We start from the raw sequence: 20361 nt of genomic DNA, 5'->3' as shown, positions 1-20361 counted from the left end.
ATAGCATTATACATCGTTATGCATTAGTGTTCATCTGAGCATGAAAAATACAATTAAACACAGTACGAGTCATTCATAATTGCAGATAATAATTTACGCCTAACAGACAGTGAGGTCACCAAAACATATGCGGGAGGTGGATGAAATAATATTAGTACAATCTGTACTTATTTTATGTTAGATCAGTGTCATCAGTACACTGTGGAGTGGGGTGGGGGGGTTTAAATACTGAAGCTTTTGTGTCAGTTGCTACAAAACATTTTAAGATCTCTTCCTTAATGTTTTAAGACAATCATACTCTGCATGGAATAATAATTTACAATAATAAATAATATATGATAAAACAATAAATAAAAAAGTACACTTATCATGCAGACTTCCAGTTTCCACATCACATTTGACAATTTTTCCAAAGTATTTGTGATTTGTCATGCTCGTAGGTGCACGCTTTGAATTGATACTCAAGCACAGAGAAACTTTCCACTTTCAGAAGATGAATGAGAAAACAACCATCTGTTGTCAAACTCTGTGCTGCTTCATTCTGCAGCTCAAACATCCAACTGAAGGAACGAGAAGAAAAACACATGTTTGACTGGAGGGGGACTAACATTCCTAAAGGGTCAGTTCCCCCAAAACACAAATATGCATGTTTTATCACTTACTGGTGGCATCCAAATATGCATATATTCCATAGATAGTTTTAATTGTCCAGGTTTTGAGATATCTGGTTGACAGATTTCTGCTTACTGCTAGATAAAGGTTAATGAAATTTTGTATGCAGTAGTCAAAAAATGAAAAATTATAAAAGCCCAGGACAACATCTCCTTCCAGGATGAATGTCCTAGTAACTGAAAATCTCATAGACCTCATTCTCAAAAGTTTTCATTGCAACAACTACTAAAGAAATAGCCCTCAGGATAAGAGACAAAATATGTTTTTGTCATTTAGGTGAGCTCACTCTTTAAGATAAGATTATGACATGAACACTAGTTTTCAGTGAGAGAATTTCTCCTTGTTTGCACAAATCGTTCCCCCCACACAGTCCTCTGTTACAGCTGCAAATTAGACTGTGAAATTGACAACTCGTGTTGCCATGTGGTTGCCATGACACCTAGCTATTAGGCCTTCTGACTGTCCTAGCTTGGCTTGTTTGTTCCCTCCTGCACATCAACATTGTTTCTGATATAAAAAGGCATGAAACATCAGAGGGGCGTTGAGAATGTGGGCTGATAACAGTACGAGTGCTCTCTTCAGAGGTGGTGACTTGGGGCTAAGGTACAGCATAATATACTGTTCAGTCACAAGTGCATCCATACTGTTCCAAACCCTAGAAAAACAATGCAGGCAGGCACGTGAATATCATTAAAGGATAAGTTCACAATTTTCAAATCTTTCTTGAAACTGTCTTTAAATAAACTTCTAAATATGTTTTCGCATAGAAAGAGGGCTATGGTTTTTGTCCACCTTCACTTATATTGACAGTGCATTATAAAGGGATCTCTTAATGGTCAGTATGAATGGGAGGAAAGATCACATCAACAAAAACGTGTTAGTGTTTGTATTTGGAACCTGTCCTTTAACTTAAACAGGTGGGATACAGTGTGCTGCACTGTCTCATTGTGACAAAAAAGTATATTATCTAAATGTGTAATTTGCCCCTTTACCCCTGTCCCTATCAATTTCTACATTTCCTCTGGTCTACAAAAGCCCAATTTCCACACATTCAGCCCATGACTAGACCACAATGAGACTTTAATGCTCCAGTGATCAATGAGAGGATTAAAGCAATTTAAAGGACCAGTGTGTAGGATTTATTAGCATCTGGCGGTGGGTCGCAGATTGCAACCAACTGAACACCCCCGGCTGCCCTTCCCCTTGCCTTTCAAGAGTGTAGGGGAAGGAGTTTTAGGTGATTAAAAGCTAGATGCCACTACATTCTACACACTGCACCTTTAAAGGCTCATTTGATTGGCCTTTACATTGGAATCTCCTTCATCTTTGAAAGCAGGATGTTCCTCTACTCCTCGGGATGACACTGGTGTAAGAGTGAGCAGGGCAGACATAGACTTTTTTTTATTATCATGGACTGTTGTATCCCACACAGACACCCCAGGGACTGTGCTGCAATCTTGGAGCGATGGGGGTGGTGGCATGACTCATGCAGCACCCCCCTTTCATCTTGACATTTGACATACTGATGTAGAGGATCTCAGCTGGAACAAACACAGTGTGCTGTGTCACAGCTGCAATGTCGGTGCCTCTGAGCCCCCCGGCGTACAAAGCCTAGAACAGGTACCAATGAGTCAGCGTCTATTTAATTCATACACCTACACTGCAAAACTCAGGGGGTTGTTTTCAAGCTGCTTTTGTTTTTCTTTCCCACTCTATTCCCCACTGAGATCCAACAGCCTCACGATGCTACCTCGCATTCTTTGAAAGTCATTCCTGCTTCAACTCTGCAAGGACTTAAGGAAAGGGGAGCTGGAGTGCACAAAGACATTAAAAAACCTCATAAGCTGCACAACAACTATTAGGCTGACTCCTGTAAACCAAGCTGTGATAAATTCTAATTAACCCTCTTTCACTAGACAACAAGGACATCGTACCGTGTTTGATTATACGTTACCACAAACGCAAATGATGGTACTGAAGAGTGAGTGATGCCACAGGGAGTCTAATGAACCCCGCTGAGACCTCACCTGCAGCCCTCTGGCCTGTCTCATCAGGATGGATAAAGCACCTTGGCAAGCTAGACAGCACAAACAGAGCACACAGAGAACGCAGGCTCTCTCTTTACTCACTCACACACAGAAGAGAGGCAACATCAGGTGGCTGAAGGTGAATGTTGAGGAGCTGCTGGCACACACTTCCCAGGATCTGTTAAATGGTGATTCCCCCAACAGGCTACTTCATCTCTGTATCAGTGATTCAAAACCATATCTAAAATTACTTGGGAGACAAAACGACCATGTAAGTTATTTCTGTTCAATCAATATCCTAATCAATAATTAAGATATACTACACATTACCTGCTTTGTGATAATTCAGGATGAATCATGGCAACTTTATCACTCTCATACTCTCTGTGTTTCACAAGGCAATTTCATAGGTAAAATGTGAAGAGTGCGGTTTTAATGTTTTCATTCTTTAGTGTATTGTGGCTTTGTGACAGGTTGTTGTGCTGCTAAGCTACAAAACATCAGGCCCATTGAAACTTAAGTCCAAAAGCCTGTTTTTTGGAATTACAGATGAAGAGCAAAGACATTGGAGACATAAATGAACATCCACACAACTTGAAAATGATCACAGTATTTTCAAACAGCTTCACAGGACTGAATTCACCCTGGTCTATCATATTAAACTCTATGCTAGCTAAAACGATGAATAGAAAAAGCAACAAACTGTCTGTCCTGATTTTTGGATGAAACCTTTTTTTAAAGTCCAAAATGCATGAACTGTAAACAACTGAAAATGAACTGTTGACAGAAATCATATCAAAGTCATGTTTCTGTGTCAAAGGTATTCCGCCCCCTTTTTTCAAGCTGGCCTCTCCTCCATCAGCCTCTGCCACACTATAATCTATTTTCTCAGATAATTTCTGATTTCAGTCTTTATTTGTCCTTTTGAAAAAATGCCACTCTTCTAAGCTCAATTAGTATATTACCGTACTAAAATGTGAGCAGAGTGTCATTTTAAGTGAGATAAAACAGTTATTTTTGCATCTCCCATGTGATTTAGCCAAAAGAGATTTCAAAGCCTCATGGGAGCTGAAGGCTAACACAACAGTTTTTTATCTTTAGTTTCTTCAGCTTCTGACATGGCATTACCTGTTTCTTGAGATCCTGAACATGAGGTCCAAAGAATAAATGATTAAAACTGTGTGACACAGCAGTTTCTATGGAGTGCAATCATAACACAAAGACCTCTCCTGCTTGTGCAACAGAAAAGAAGGAGGACAAACAGGCAGAAAGGTCAGTAACTGTTTTGCCAAGCTAGAACTAACAACTTCAGTGACAGAGGTATTAACATATTCAGACTAGGCTGGACCCCAAAAAGACAAAAAAACAAACAAAAAACAACAAAACAAAGCACATGCCATTGGGGCCAAGTAAATCATAGAGCACTGAACTCTCTTGATTCTTGCTGGAATGATCTATAAGGAGCAGTGACTAAATAAACAAAACATCAACACACTTTGCATTGGAAAGAAGACAGTGCTACCTGGCCCCAAAGGTATCCCTCCACACTTACATTCAATGGCTGTCCTGCAAGTCTTTGTAGGCATCTCTTCCTGCTCATGACTTGAATGCAGAACGAGTTGGGACTGTGAGCAAGAAGCAACTGCTAGCCAAAAACACTGAATCTGTGTTAGGTACTGTAGGTAGGTAACTGCAAAGGTTATTGTTAGTCTTCCCTGTGAGGACAGATGTAGGTTCTGTTGGGGGTCTTATCACATCCTGTCAAGGCCAAGCTAAGGCACAATTGGGGGTTTATTGCTTTATTAAGTGGCCTAAATAGCCTGATAATAAGACTAAATTGCTACATTTACATTTCGTTTTACTTCGTTTATTCAGCCTGACGTGCTCATGTTAGCCAATTTCTTGTTGGAGGGTTACTTGGTTTTATTTTTTCCTTACCAATGACTCATTTGTCTCACTGACATTGTGCTGTGGTGACTACTTAGTGCAGTTTATTTAATTTTTCACATTCATCAAAATATGTAAAAAATATAACAACTAAAGTCTGTAAGTGGAATCAAAACTACAGCTGCCTCGATCTTGGCATTTCTCTGTTGCTATTTTTCACGGTTGTAGCTAGGTAGATATCCAGCTGTGAAGGAAGATGATGTGCCTATTCCTAATCACATCTGCTGAGTTCTGATTGATCTCACTTGAATCACTGAACAAATCTATGATGTGTGCAACAATTCAGAGGTCTAACACCAGGCTATACAAGGTGAAATGTCACAAATTTGAGTTTAAAATGAAGTAAACTTCAAAAGCTGTCACGACGTCAGCTTGGACACAGAGCGAAAGAGATTTTGCTGAGATGCAAATAATTCGTCTGGGTGCTACAGCTCCACTCAGAATGAGTCCTATCAAACAGGAGGAAGCACACAGCACCCACCAGTCTGGACTACCAGTGGATTCTTCGCAAGCAGATGTAACAGACCATATGGGGGTTAGCCACCTGCACGATATGAAACCAAGGCACAGCATCAAACAGAAGAAAATGGAGGCACGGTCGGAGATGGAGGGGCTTGTGTGCAGCATCTCAATACTGTTGCTTTTTAAGATGATGAGGGAAGGAAGCCAAGTGGTGTTTGTGATATATTCTCATTAAGTCCTGTTAGAGAGAAAGACTAAAATATGAAGTTATTACGTAGCCTTATAAGATTAGACTAGATTATAAAACAAATCTCCCACATAGAAGCAGCATTTCTTATTGAGTGTCGATCCATTCAATTTGTTTCACTGACGCTTCAGTTGAGTGTTGAACGCATTTTTATTGTTCAGGTGTCAAATGTAACAGTGTCACCATTCAGAGAGGGAATAAAGAGTAAATGGTCACATAAAAAAATATAAAATCAACAATGAAAATGGACACAGGGAAAAGTCTGGTTCCCGTGGCAACAAAGATGTACAGTTGAGAGACAGTGTCCAGATCCAGACGTGTATGTGTTTGGTTTTTGCACATTTCCACAGCCTATAGTAATCTCAAACGATAAAAGTCCTTTTTTTTGTTGTTTACTAGCCATGCATACAGTTGACAATTTCCACATGTGTTGAGTCAGTGTCTTTGTAGGAGCTGGCACTTTCAATACAAAATATTTACACTACCATTAGTAATTCTTATCATCATCGCCACTGTTGTTACTATTTGTTACTATGAATTTGAATACTCTGAGCATGTAAAGAATAAGATCAGGATGTTGGAACTCTTGAGCACCCCATTTCATATCAATACCGGAGGAGAGAAAGAGAGAGAGGGAAAAAAAAAAGTATGACAAATGTTGGCATCTTCACTTTAAATGTCACCCATTCCTGAAACAGAGTTTAGGGAGATATTCAAACACTGAAAGATGAACTCTTTGTCCCATCAGGGTGAAGCAGTTAGTTATATTACTACTCAGCAATCTGCAGTCAGAGTCTCCCAGAGAAGAAAACAAAACATCACACGATATGTGAAAGACTCTGCTAGGTTTACTTTTATATCTCAAAGTGAGAAAATAGGAAAAAGAGATGACTGCACCAATATTTCAAGAAAGACACGGACTTATCCACCATTTTCTCTCCATTCCCTTAAACGACTGGGGGGAAAAATAAAAATGTATAAATACGAAAATGGAGGTGCTTTCAGGTCATCTCTTTGGTTCAGCCCTGTGATGATTAAAAAAACCTCTCAACAACCACTGCACAAAATAAGCTGGGAGAACATTTGTACATAAATCAAATACTCCTCCATGTTTTGAAACAGCTGGATCCAAGAAATGTGTTATCAGGTTTGCTTCCAGTAGCTACTTGCAACTGAGTAACAAAAAAAAAAAAAAAAGCATCTTAGTATTCTGTGTGAAATGCTAACAAAAGAAAACATTTATCAATCACTCATTCGCCATGGCAGATTGTTGAACAATCTAAGCAGTAAAGATCCTGATCTGTAACTATTTGCTGATGATGACTAGACCCCCCCACCCCCAAACCAAAAAGATAAAAACAAACAAAAGAGAGTAACATAAGGCGAGGGCATGTTCCTTTTTGTCATTTGTCAAATTTCTCTTGTGGCAAATTCCTGGCGTTCCTCATTCAAAACGTACTCAATACTCACATGTCATAATTAATAATTCACTGTCACTGTTGATTTATATGCTTCGTAGAGTTCAAATCCATCGCTTTCAACCATGAATTTATCTTCCATTTAACTGACGTGTGCATGTGTGTGTGACTGTGTCTAAGTGTGTATCTCTGTTGCTGCAAGTCGAAGTAACTTCCTCTAAGTAGACTTTTTGGCCCGGCCTGTTCCTGGAGGCCCCCGGGGGGCTATTGTATATTGCAAGAAGAGCAGCAGGGGTCATCCTTGTCTGGCTGGGCGGCGTAGTCCATCTGCCGAACAATCTCAGCGAACAGTTCGTCTACCATGGTTTTGCTCTTGGCTGAGGTCTCCATGAACGGGCAGCCCCACTCTTCTGCCAGGGCCTGGCCTTCGCTGGACGACACCTCCCTCTCGCTCTCCAGGTCCACCTTGTTCCCCACCAGGATCACAGGAACCTTCTCGTACCTGAGAACAGACACAGACTCACGTCAGGTGGTCAGAGGAAGACGCGCACAAACGAATAAGAGATACTTAAAACGTATGCTAAAGAACTGTGTTGAAGCAATCAGTGGACTTACTCTGCAGCTTAAAGAGAAAGGCAATTACCTGTTCCGAAGTTGGTATTAGCATGTGCCTAATGCTACAAGGGCTTTAATTGCATCATTAAATAAAAAGGTCACTCCTTGCACATGAAAATTCTTTATATAAAGCCATTATTTAATTATCTATAATCCCTTAATTTCATCATGTCATCCAACAGTCTTTTCAGGGTCCTGCCTCATTTATTCATTTTCCTGACTTGCTTCTTCCTGTTCAGGCTTTAAAGTCAGGGAAGCATCCTGAATTTGGGAGTGCAATATAGACAAAATAAATACTGTGACGATCATCACACCATTATCTTCATATTTATGTATTTGCAGCAGTGTTCTAAATCACATGATAAAAAGTCGAATTCATGTTATCAAATTTAATAAAATGGTTGTTGACTTGATGTGCTACAAATAACAAAGAATTTTAAAATATAGTGAGGTATGAGGTATTCCAGATCTCATGGTGTGACAAACTTTACAATTGCTAAGCCATTGTTCATTTACATTAAAAAAATACGAACCAAAAACCAACCCAACCCGCTCATTTCCTTACAAGTGAACTGTCATCTCTACCTCTCTGTGACTGACTGCTTTAAAGTTAGTGTTCCAATATAAAAATAAACATGAACATGTCTCTCTGGGTCTGTTTTGAGTAGGAAATTGTGATTTGACTGACAGAAAAATGCAGACTGCTAACTGGGGCTTCCAGTAATTCCTAGACTTCAGCTTTGAGGCTTCAAACTTCAAATCACTAGTTTGTACTAGTTCTGTCATCGCACATCAGAAACAGAAAATGACTTCAAAGACAACACTATACAAACATATAAAAAAGGAAAAACCTATTATTTTTGTAAACAAGAAAAACCCTTTTTGGAATTTGAATGATAAAACTTCTGTACTTCAATGTCCTGTCTTTATTTCCTTGTCTGATATACAAATACCAACAGGAGCTGAGATTGGCGGATAAATTGCCTTGGCTAATTTGTCAGTTGGGCTTTTGTGCTTATTGCAAGTTTACTTTGTTAACAGGCAGTTAACAATAGCAGGAATTATCTGTTTTTGAATGTGTGAGCAAAAATCTGGTTAAACAGAAATATTTCGGTAAAAGAATCCAGGTGTTTTTCAGTGAGAGGAAAGGTTAATACAAAGAGAGTTGAAGCTAAGCATGTTAGCAAAGGTTGACAATCAGTATGTATTTCAGGTGATTTTAAGCAACTCAGTTCCCCCTGCGTCTCCACTCAACAAAATAAGACTCACTTTTTCAAGATCACCCACTTGGCTAAGTGTTTTCAAAAATCTCAGTTGGGTGCAAAATGCAGGCTTTTTGTGGGTGGAAGGCCAAAATAGATATATCTAAAAAATGTACTTTGGTTTACTTTCGTGTACACATGGTCTTTAACTGTGGGAGGCAGCCAGAAATATGCAAGCTTTTCACATAAAGAATCAAGGCAGGACCTTGTTGCTGTGAGGCGAAAACCACAAAACCTCCACGCCACCCACCCTGCCTCGTGTAAGCATCACGTTTAACGCCTGACCCAGTACAGATCAGGAAATGGGTAGTGGTGCCTTGACCCCTGAGGGTAGGAAGTGGCCATAATCCCTTGAGCTCTCCCTGCCATGTTGCTGGAGCACAACATGTCACTGTGGAACTGGACTACTTAACGGACAGCCAGAGGAGATGGTCAGTTATATTAAATAGGCTACTGCGCTATAATTATTCAAAGGATCCGGTCTGACGCAGTTTCACCAATAATCGCTGGTCGCATCGGTTTTGATACTGGGGAACATGGTGGGCCTCTGAGGCATTTTGTACACATCAGAAGACTTACATCAGAGACAACAGAGAGATAGCAGATCATGTGTATTCACATCCTTTGGTAGACAACAGGTTGTTATTACTTTCATCCTTATCTGTGAGGATAGCAGATGGAGTGCCTTTCATCTGTTGGACCTGTCGTTTAAATGTCACCATTCACGACAATGTAGCAACATCTAACCAGTATCACGTACCCATCAACATCATTAGCCCTCGCTCTATGAAATATACATGCTCCTAAATTATTTACAGAAAAAAATCATTCTCATCCCTGATCGCTATGGTAACAGGTATACAAGGAAATGACTAACGTTGGAGAGACAGAGAGGATGTAGAAGCAGCAGCTGTAATACTTTTCCAAGTCAGGCAGCCCGAGCATGTCTGAGAGGCCAGGGGCTGCAGCTTTCAGCGTTAAATAAGCTTAAACTTGCTCAGAATTGGGAGCTGACTTTGATCTACTCATGAATACATTATCAAGACTGAACTTTAATCTCAGCTATCCTGTTCCCAAGATCGGCTCGCCAGCGGAGAGGAACTACCGGGATTCAAGAGACAATCTCAAAGGTCGGTGGGTCGGTGTGTAAAAGAGAGTGTGATAGTGCTCTACACGCCCGGAGGGAACTTGTATGAGAAACTGCAGCTTATGCTTCCAAACTTTAACATTCAATGCCCAGGTCTCACTCACTGCATTTCTGGTGTCAATAAAAACAGCAAGGTTGTTTTTTCTTGAACCCTGAATTCCCTCACTACCGTCACAGGAAAAAAACACCAAAACATAGTTTTGGGTGTGAAGATTGTAAGACACAACCTTTACTTTTCTGGCAGCATTTAGGAGAAGCCACAGGGGGGGTTAGCATTCAGTTGTGATAATGGTGCCATTTGGGTGTTCCTTTTCTGCTCCAAGCTGTGGTTTTGGCTCAAATCCCCACACCCTAAATCTCTCAAGGAGGCCTATGGCAAGCCAACTACATTATATATTATCTACCATCAAATGCTGCTGTTTCATAACAGATCTCACTTTCCTGCCCCGAATGTAACTTGCTCCAGAAAAAATAATGGATGGTAAGATTAGGCTCTGTGTAAGGATTTGAGCACCTAAAAGGAGAAATAAAAGCAAGTTATCACAATTGTCAATGAATAACAGTAATTACTGTCATCACTATCATCATTATCAAATTATCTACTCTGATCTTTGGAATAACACCTGGACAATATTTAAGACATGAGTTGTAAAACAGTTAGTCCCTAACCCTAACCACTTTTATTGTCATAGCTGCCTGCAAATCAAACTTCAGAAATCAAATGAAAGAAACTACATATAATTATCAGTGTAATAGGAGTAGTTACAGAAATTCAAGTCAGTCACAACAAACACCCGAGTGTGCTGTGTGTATTTTCTCTTAACCTCTATTATGGTTAAGAAAAAAATGTGCTTGGTCAGCCATACGCAAGTTATGCAGCTCTTTTGGGACTCATCATTACAGGAGTACAGCACCAAGACATCTGGTACCAAAGGAAAGGGGTCTATATATAGTCATAATAACAGAGGAGGAAACCGGCACTCCCTGGAGGTGTGAGACGGTGGCTGCCACGGATACCGAAGCTCCCTGGGCCTCAGTTTAAAGGGTGTCGGCCACACTGTGTCTGGCCCCCAGACAGTGGCTTTTGCAAGGAAGCGGGGCTTGTCCGTAACACAGACGACATACAGAGTTCTTTACATGGTTCAAGACAAATGAATAACAAAGCCTGATTGTGCTTGCGCTGCGACACAGACAGCACAAACAACATGTCATGCCTTAGCCTTCAGCTTCCGAGTCTGACGGCGCCCCACAATGGAGCCCTCTGACTGCAAACACCCATTGCCAGACACACCTTATCTATAATGCATGATCCATCAACTCACATAGGCCTCGCTGACTGACGGTGGAACCCAAGAGTCCAACAGTCCAGATTTGGCAGTGACCATCACGGTCAAATCTTTTGAGGAAGGTCTTTGATTAAGTCAGTGGAGAGAATTCAGCTGAGTCAGAGAGTGGCAATAGGCTCATCTCTTTTTGCCCCAACATCAGGGTAAAAACTGATTTAATCAAGAATAGAGACCTAATATTAGGGATAGTACATAACACACTCAAAAAGTCTCTATTGGATTCTCCAAAGGTTGTGAAAACCAATTCTCTTCTTCCAGTTTCCTTATAAATCTGATGCTATTCACAGGCGATAGAGATGCTGGCCAAGAAATGTCAAAGTGTGGAAAATAAATGAGTAGTGAACCTGACAGACTGTACGGGCTAGTCATCCTTAGATCTGATGTACTACATCAATGAGAAAGAACATGACGAGCTCTCTGGGGGTAATTATTCTGTCTGAGAGAGATTCCTCTTCTTACAAGACTGAAAATCTGAAGTGCAAAGTGCCACTGAATTGGAAATTTGTTCAGATTGCCGTTCAGTAGAACAAGTGTAAGAAAGGAGAGGGATAAGCTTTTAATAGATCAGACTCATTCATCCACTTTACAGTCACAGAATATAGCCATTGACACAGACAAGCTCTCCTTCTTCGGGTGTCTGATCAGTATTGACACTAAAGTCTACACCAATTTCTACATGTAGCTTTAGAAATGACAAACTAATATACAGCAATGTTTTACTTACTTGATAATGGACAACTTACATCTGCATTTATGGATGAATTTGTAGTTTCACTTTTCAGAGGGTGCACAGAACTGGCAACAAGCAGCAAGTCGGCCTAAGAGATCAATGCATCAGCAGTAAGGTGTTTAGTTTTTATACTTGTCTTGTTGCTATATAAAAAAGGAAAAAAGGAAAAACCAAGGAGTTTACAGCTTTGCTTTTACTGTGGGTGGCGTTCCATCTCATGGAAACTCTGAATGAGCAGAGATTTTCTCCTGTAGTGGAATAACCTCTGGGTCAACAAGCCTCTGTCAGATCTAATCTTCCCCTATCTGAACTGTTTTGCTGATCAATCCAGTGGAAACTGCAAGTTACCCCGCAAGACCTCCTGTATTTCTCTGCCTTCCATCATTGTATCAGACACACAGTCTCTCCGAAATAAAACTGACAAATTGCAAGCCCATGTATAACAGTATGAATTCAGAGATGCATGTTTACTGGCGATAACAGAGCCATGGCTTACGAGACATGGACACTGAAGCGTTCATTAATGGGTTCAGTGGGCCCTTTTTGCTTGACCAAGATGCGGGTGTGACTGTCTTGTCGCGAGGTGGATGGGTTTTCCTATAAATCAATCAAAGACATTGCAAAAATGTTCTTGCAAGAGAAAGACGAAGATGTTGAACTATTTTCCTGGTTAAAGGTGGATAAAGCCCCCTATACTGCAAGTAATCCACAGACTGCAATCTATATCTCCTGACACTCCATGTTTAGTCCGTGGCAATTTTAATCAGTCTTCTTTGAAAAAGACTTTGAGAGACTTTCATCAATATGGTCCGTGCCCAGCCGACACAACCGGACACTGGACTTGTGTGTCGGTTCTGTCAAACGAGTGTGCAAGATGTCCCCTTTCCCCCACTTGGTGGGGCTAACCATAACTGCGTCAAGCCTTTCCTGTTGTATCACAGTGCTCTGAGGAGGGGAAAAACCCTCATCAGACGGACTGGACTGATTATTCCATCTTAAGCCTATAGGGCTGTTACGACTGGGATGATTGGGGTATTTAAGGAGTTCTGGTCTGACAACCTCTCAGAATTCAACAAGTTGAAAAAGGAAGTGACATTTGAAATAAGGTTAGTAAAGCAGAGTTACAAAGAAAAAAATTGAGAGGGAGCTTGGGAGCAACACTTCAGGTTCTGCTTGTAAAGGTATGAAAACTGTTGGCACAAAGAGCAAAATGATCTCTGAGGTTGTACTGGAGGGTTTCTGATGTGAAAAACAGATCAATCAGTTATACCTGTGGTTTGACATGTCCAATTTCAGGAATGTCATTCTGCAGCAGAAAACCGATCTGACAGTAGTCCTACCCCTTTTGATGAACACGCTCTGGTCAAGACATTTAAACACTCCAGAGCAAGGAATATAGTCGCTCATCTCCTGTACAGAGCAACTAGGTCCCATTTTTCATTACATTTTCCAGCTGTCCCTCAATCAACAGAGACTGACAAAATATACAGTTATCCCAGTGGCCAAACACAATCACCCACAAGTATTAAATGACTTCAGGCCAGTTGCCCTGACCTCCTTAATCATGACGGGTTTTGAAAAACTACGGAAAAAGAGCTCCTTTCAGAAACAGCATCCTACAACAGACACATTTTAAAATCTACAGATGAATCTATTGCTATTGTCAGTCTCCTACATGAAAATGATCATGGATGTTGTAGATGATTTTGTTCACTTGGTATGGCATTCCTGCAACTACGTAAAAAAATGAAGGCTCATTGATTTTATGTGCGAGCCCTCTGCTCCTCAAAGGACTACCTTCAAGGGCCAGATGGTACAGTAGATGTTGTAGAAACATACAAAGTACCTTGGCAATATGATTGAGAATAAGTTTAATTTTAACTCCAACACAGACACGCTTTGCAAAAAGTGAACTGTCATGACCTGCCCTACTCTGCCTCTGACTGCCAAGTACTCGCTCCCTTGGTTGAGGCATGACATTGGTTAAGTAAGAATATCATAGATGGTAGATGATGGTGTTGTGTTGTTCTTTTGATGGTGACAGTGAAGATGATGATGATGGTTGTGAAAATGTTCCACACTGCTGCCTTAACTAATTATATAGATTTTGTTTTGTTTATGATGACATTATCAGTTATGTTGTTCACGAACAATGTTGAATTGTATTTACATATCCATGTTGTATTGATATTGTTGACATGTTGATATTGTAATAGATGCCCTAAAATTCAGCACTTTATTGTTGGATGCAATTCTATGATTACAAAGATCAACCTGGGACCACTGTTGTTTTCCCAGAGTCTGTAGAATTCAGTCAAATAGGTTTATAGGAGGTGGCTCAATTTTGTGGGACTGGATGATGACTTCTTGTTACACAGAACCATCCGAGAAGTTGTCCATGGAAACTGTAAGGAAAAGGGCAGCCACTTTCAAAGAATACTCGGTAGGTGGTTGAATGAACCATCTTTCTATCACCGTCTTACCTTGCGAGGCAGTTGGATTTGCGATGCTGAATGGTCAGAACCACAGGTGGTTCATAACTTGAAGCCTGACAAGATAGATTCTTGCAAGATCTCACAATGTTGTGATCTTATAAATCCAGCTGCCTTGCAAGGTAAAATGAACCTGGCTTAGTTAAATATTTATGCTGCTCATTTAACCAAAGAATAACTTTCTAGCTTGGGGTAAAATGACAATAGCCCACCTTTTTCACAGAAGCAGTTTGTTTTATTTCCAGAATAATTCATCATGAAATTGGGTAGTGACATCTAACAGTTAATTTTACCCTGAATTTGGGCAGTTTATCTGGCAATACACTCTGATGTGGTAACTCCCAAAACACTTGTTGGTTATTTGAAACTTTTCACTTGTACAACCCACCACTGTGTAGAGCCTTTAACACATACTTTCGAAAGCTGAGTTAACCGTTGAGTAATCGTCACTCAACTTTAGCACAGTTCTTTTGCCCAGTTTAAACAACAGACAAAGACACAAATGAAAGAGGATCTTTCTGGGAGAACTGGGAGACATGCTGCTCTTCCATTTATTGATCTTGAGCCTTTCAACCAGTTGGCACCATATGAACAAGTCCTGTTATGGTAACTCCACAGTTTGTAAGCCTTGGTCTTGAATTACTAGTCTTAACACAAAGAGCTACAGTTAGGGTTTGTCTAAGCTATAACTGTTTTCTAAAATAATCAACGGAAATGTGCACCTGGAACACCAGCAAATACAGAGCCACTGCAGCCCAAACAGCACTGTTCATCATGATAGCCTATTTCACCTTTTTCTTCTTCACTATCCTCTGACTATTTAAATACCCTGTGAAGCCAACTAACTGCAGCGCAAGTGAAGAGTGATGAGGTCCCCAGCGGACACAGGCAGGCCAGGGTGTAATCATGCACACCCATGGCCTCTGCACTGAAGCCTTCCTGTGACACTGACAGCAGGTCCTGATAGATGCTGACAGGGTTCAGAGTGAGAGCGACACACAGCAGCGCCTCTGACCTGAGTGAATACCGATGTGCTCATGACAGGTTGCCAACATTTTGGCAGCAAAGAGGGACGGGCAGTCAAGAGAAGCAGTGATAGCAGTATAACGAGAAGGACCAGTATCGCTGTGGAGGTTTTACACAACAGTCATATTTCCTGAAAAACAGAATCTTTTGCTTAAGTGGTAAAGGCAAATTCCACCATTTTTCAACTGTTACCATTATTTTCTTTCATCAGCCTAAGCGGAGAATACTTTGTGATGAACTGTGTGTTTTTGATGTCTCCGTTCTTTTTGATTACTCAAACTGTCTTGTTTTCCTCTACTACAGCAAGTGATTTTAGTGATTTCCCAAAATGCCTTTGAACTGGCCCCAGGGGACTTTCCTGAACTTCTGCGTATACCTAATGTTGTGTATCATTCAAAAATGTCCAATAGTGGTGAAAACATGTGAATGTGTTTATGGTGGTATGTTAACTAGTATCTATACTAAAACATTTTTTGCATTTAATAATGTAGGTTAAACTTCTTGAATACATACAGTATGTTGACTTACACAACCAACCATACACTGTTGCCTTTAAAGAACAATATTAAGAAAATGATTATCCAAATAAGCCAATATTGGATGAAAGAATAAATAAACAAGACTGAGACCAAGACAAAGCATTTGCTGCACACTTGTGTTAATGTTACAGTTAGTTGCCAACTATTTTTATAATTGATTAATCATTTGGAATGATTTTCCTTAAAAGAAAAATGTCCAAAATGTCCAATTCCAGCTTCTGTGAATATTTTGTGGTTTCTTTAGTCCTCTATGACAGTAAACTGAATATCTTTGTGGACTGTTGGCTGGGACATAGCAAGATGTTTGCGGACATTATCTTGGGCTTTGGGAAACAGGGATCAACATGTTTCACCATATTCTGACATTTTAGAGACCAAACTACTAATAAATTCATTGAGAAAAATAATCGACAGATTAATCAATAAGAAAGTCATTAGTTGGAGCCCTTGTCGATATCCAAACACAATTGAATACCCCATCCCTAAAAAGGTTAAAATCATGAATATCTCTCTAATTTGCTCAACATAATCACATTTGTGATTTTTATTACCATTCATACTTTTGGCAGCAAAAGACGCCATGTCGATTAAAAAGACCTACATACAGTATGTGGGTTCCATATTGATCTCTAAGGGGTATCAACAAAGTTGGCAAACAGTATGTTCCCAATTTCAAGTCACTATAATTAATGTATGGAGACATATCAACTGATTGTATCAGTGTAGTAGCACAGTATGAGTTTATCATATGCTACATTTACAAGCTCTCAGGAACAGTTTTCACCTTATATAACTGCCGTCGACAGAAGCTGTGAATAACATAAAACTGTGTGCGTAGGTTTGAAGAGGCTGCATACAAACAGCTTTAACCTCATCTTTAATACTTCCAGATGGGTAAAGCAAGCCTTCCCTGATCTTAAACATAATCTTTCAATGAAATGTACTTTATTGCAAGTTTAGCAGCAAGTAAGGTTTGCTGATTTGATGCTGAGGTCTTTAAACCTCAAAGAAACAGAAATTCTCTGTATCACCAAAGAAAATAGAGTATGAACGGACTGCATTTAGTGCTTTACAATTTTGCCCCTGATTCACACACACACACACACTCACACAAACAAACCCTGTTAAAGGCAAACAGCATACTGAATGTGGGTCACAGCTTAATAACTGAATTTTAAAAAACTGTCTATGACCTGACGTTTCCAAAGTGACTCCACTGATTCAAACATAATCTCAAGTTTCAACTGCACAGGACATATAGGACTCTGGAATTAGCTACTGTGTAGGAGTAACGTGTGAAGTGTGTTGATTTTGTGACAGAAAAATAAATTCTGCTGTGACATCGGAGAATAACACCGGACTCTGTGTAAAGTGCGAAATCACATAACAGCCAGGCTGCATCTGGTGTGTGAGCACACCTACGTATATAATCTTAACATATAAACACACACATATTAACACACTGAACATACTTCTCCCTGTTCTCAATCCATATGGGGGAACATGTTGGCCTCATTCTTTCATCCGGAGCCACAGATTTATAGGAATGTTTATTAGGTGTGTTTGAAAAAGTCTAAATCCAATTAGGTGACAAATACTAAAAAGCACCTGACAAAAAATGAAATACAAAATCTGTACAAGGACTAAATGTCATTTTCTGGTGACAGAATGTAACAGAAATTGACTCTGTGCTTATGCTGAGCTATTATCTAAAGTCATCATCAGCAACATTAATAAACAAGATGAGCTTCAAGCTGCACGGCTTCCATGTTGGACAGCCTCGTCTCTCTGGAGCGTATTGGACTCTTTACATTGACTGTAACACATTCCCTGACACCTACAATGACTGATGAACCCACACAGTCACAGCCCAGTGCCTGTAGCACAGGAACACAGAGAACAATCACCAATGATTTAACCAGCAGCATCTATGCCACTGTCTGTTTAGGGTTTTATAACATCATACCATGTCACCAGGTGAATACACAGTACAGTATGTCTCTGTGCGGTACACTGGCCTAGAGCTAAGAAATACCAATAACATGACGGCACAACCAAACAGCCTCAGCTAACCCCAGCCGTGTATCAATCGGCGGCTCACGCTGGTGACCTCATATCTGTATCATCTCTGTTATGGCGCTCAGACAGCACTTTTCAGTTGTGCCGCTCTTCCTAAAGAGCTTGTGCAGCTTGTTAATTAAAAACATGGCTTCTCCACTGCAGAAGCCAGGTGTGCTTTCCCAACCCCTTCAGTATTTTGAAGCCATCTGCAGAGCCTCTGTTGCACCGAGTACTGGGTATCCCCGGCTGGGTGTTTCACAGAGGTTGCAGCATCCGGCACAGTGGACATACATGCAGTGCTACAGAGCAGCAGATTGCAGACAGTATCTAGCTTATTATGACTGGATGACAGACTGATCTTCACAGAGCTGATGGACAGGATGGATCTGCACTGTTTCCCTGGTATTATCTATCATCCCTAAGGTGGAACTGCCTACAACAAAAACAACACAGAGTGTGCAGAAACAGTGAAGACAGGAGGCGACTCTTAGAGATGCTGGGACTGGAGTGCAAGGGCATTTTTGCCTATCTAAGAGTTCAAAGCATTATGGGTGAGACTGGCACACCAAAATAGAAACAGGCATGTGGTGTTGTTCTGTAGTCTGTCCTGAAGATGCACAGCAGATCTCCATTCAAGCACAGTTGTCAGACCAGGCCTCGGCCCATCGTGAAACTACAGGGCCTGTTAGGCCAGCTCTATGTCTGAAAAACAATCAACATTCATATTGAACTGCTTGGATGTTATTTATGTGCATCATTTCACCCACCTTTTCACTCTTATGATCTGATCCCTCATCGGCTTTATGTCCTGGAAGCTTTGCTGGTTGACAAGGCTGTAGACCAATATGAATCCTTGGCCGTTTTTGATGTAAAGGTCTCGCATGGAGGCGAACTGCTCGGTGCCGGCGGTGTCAAGGATCTCCAGCACCGAGGGTGAGGAGTCCACCTCGATCTCCTTGCGGTAAAAATCCTCTATGGTGGGGTCGTACTTCTCAATGAACGTCCCGGTAACAAACTGCACAGTGAGGGCGGATTTCCCGACCCCACCGCTGCCCAGTACCACCACTTTATACTCACGCATCGTGGATTAAATCGAGTCGTAAGGTATCAATCTCCGCGCGTCATTGAAATGAACTCAAAATGTCACATTCACCATTCGTGTCCCATATTGAAACGGCTTGTCAATAATACAGTCTTTGCTCGCCGCTGCTCAGCTATGGCAGAGCACAAAGACTCGCTGCCCCAAGATGGATTTCATTGTAGAAATTCCCCCATGCAGGCCAGACACTGACAGCTAGACGAGCATCCGAGGACTGCAATTGTCCAAAAACGTGCAGAGGGAGGAAGAAAATATCGCCCGATGATGTGGAGCGTGCGGGTTTTCATCTGCTTAGCTCACCCTTCTCTCTATGCATCATAAAAAAACAAACTTGCTCCATCGAGGGAGGGCAGTGGAAAAAAAGCTGGGCTGGCCCCGAGAATGAATTGCAGGCGCAGTTTTTGAAGCCGGACGCCACCTCGGAAAAAGAGCACCAACTAAAACTATGTGGACACTTCATTAAAGAACTTGCTCCTCTTTGTTTCTTTTTCACCATCTCTGGCATGTCTCCTCTTCTCCCCCGCTCTCCAATGCAATCCGCGCCGCCATACTCTCGGGTGGAGACCCACACACAGCCGCTGCGTTAACCAGCCGGTCCCCGCTCGGCTGCCGTACCGAGGCAGGAGGAGGCGTGCAGGATTCCTCCTCCCCCCCAGCCCAGATGGATGTGCGAACAAGCCAATGGCTGCCCCCCGCTCCGTGTCAACCTCACCCGCGCTTGAATGGGAGCCGCACGCAGAGAGCCAGTGAAATCCAGCGCTTACATTTCCGTTCATGTGTTAAAATTCACATCATTCGGTTGCCCCAGTGACATCCAAAGAGAGCTCATCCAATCACAGAGGCGGCCGAGGATGTGTATCCAAGAGGAGGAAAATGCACCGGATGCTGTTGCTATGGTAACGCTGCATTTTGTTGCTGTCCAAAAAATTGAGAGTGCTGTGTGAGAAGCTGCTTCACCGTGTAAAGTCGAGAGATAGAACAATATTATGTTTGTTGAGCTCTATCGGTGGAATCTGGCAACCCATTTGACATGTGGAAACCATTCAGTTTAATATTTAATATCCGTATGTGAAGATCACTTACAACAAAACTACTAAATCCACAATGTCTGAAACTGAGAATTAATTATACAAAACGATAAGCCAAAATGAAAACGCCTCCTGTCTGTGTTTGATGTGTGGGCAACCACATCCAGCTGTCTCTACTAGAAATTAATAGATTGTAATAATTTTATTTATATAGCACCTTTAAAAGCAGAGTTTACAAAGTGC

The 20361-nt window shown here is 41.1% G+C and overlaps 1 protein-coding gene across 1 annotated transcript; it reads right to left on the bottom strand.

Annotated features, from left to right (window-relative positions):
• Positions 1 to 5392: 5392 nt before the first annotated feature.
• Positions 5393 to 19641, bottom strand: LOC133993069 (ras-related protein Rap-2a). Its single transcript, XM_062431912.1, has 2 exons — positions 18759 to 19641; positions 5393 to 7275 (listed from the first exon to the last, which is right to left on the bottom strand). The coding sequence occupies exons 1-2, from the start codon at positions 19070 to 19072 to the stop codon at positions 7038 to 7040; spliced, it is 552 nt and encodes a 183-aa protein (XP_062287896.1). The 5' UTR covers positions 19073 to 19641; the 3' UTR covers positions 5393 to 7037.
• Positions 19642 to 20361: the final 720 nt, after the last annotated feature.

The sequence above is a fragment of the Scomber scombrus genome, chromosome 13 (genome assembly GCF_963691925.1).
Source record: "Scomber scombrus chromosome 13, fScoSco1.1, whole genome shotgun sequence".
NCBI classification, from domain to species: domain Eukaryota; kingdom Metazoa; phylum Chordata; class Actinopteri; order Scombriformes; family Scombridae; genus Scomber; species Scomber scombrus.
This window is presented reverse-complemented; position numbering and strand designations above follow the sequence as displayed.

Excerpts from the sequence above, each read along its gene's own strand:
- LOC133993069 (XM_062431912.1), bottom strand. The coding sequence starts at position 19,072 with ATGCGTGAGTATAAAGTGGTGGTACTGGGCAGCGGTGGGGTCGGGAAA. Across the intron at positions 7,276-18,758 it reads CAGATCATAAGAGTGAAAAG|GTACGAGAAGGTTCCTGTGA; the intron begins GTGGGTGAAATG and ends GTCTGTTCTCAG.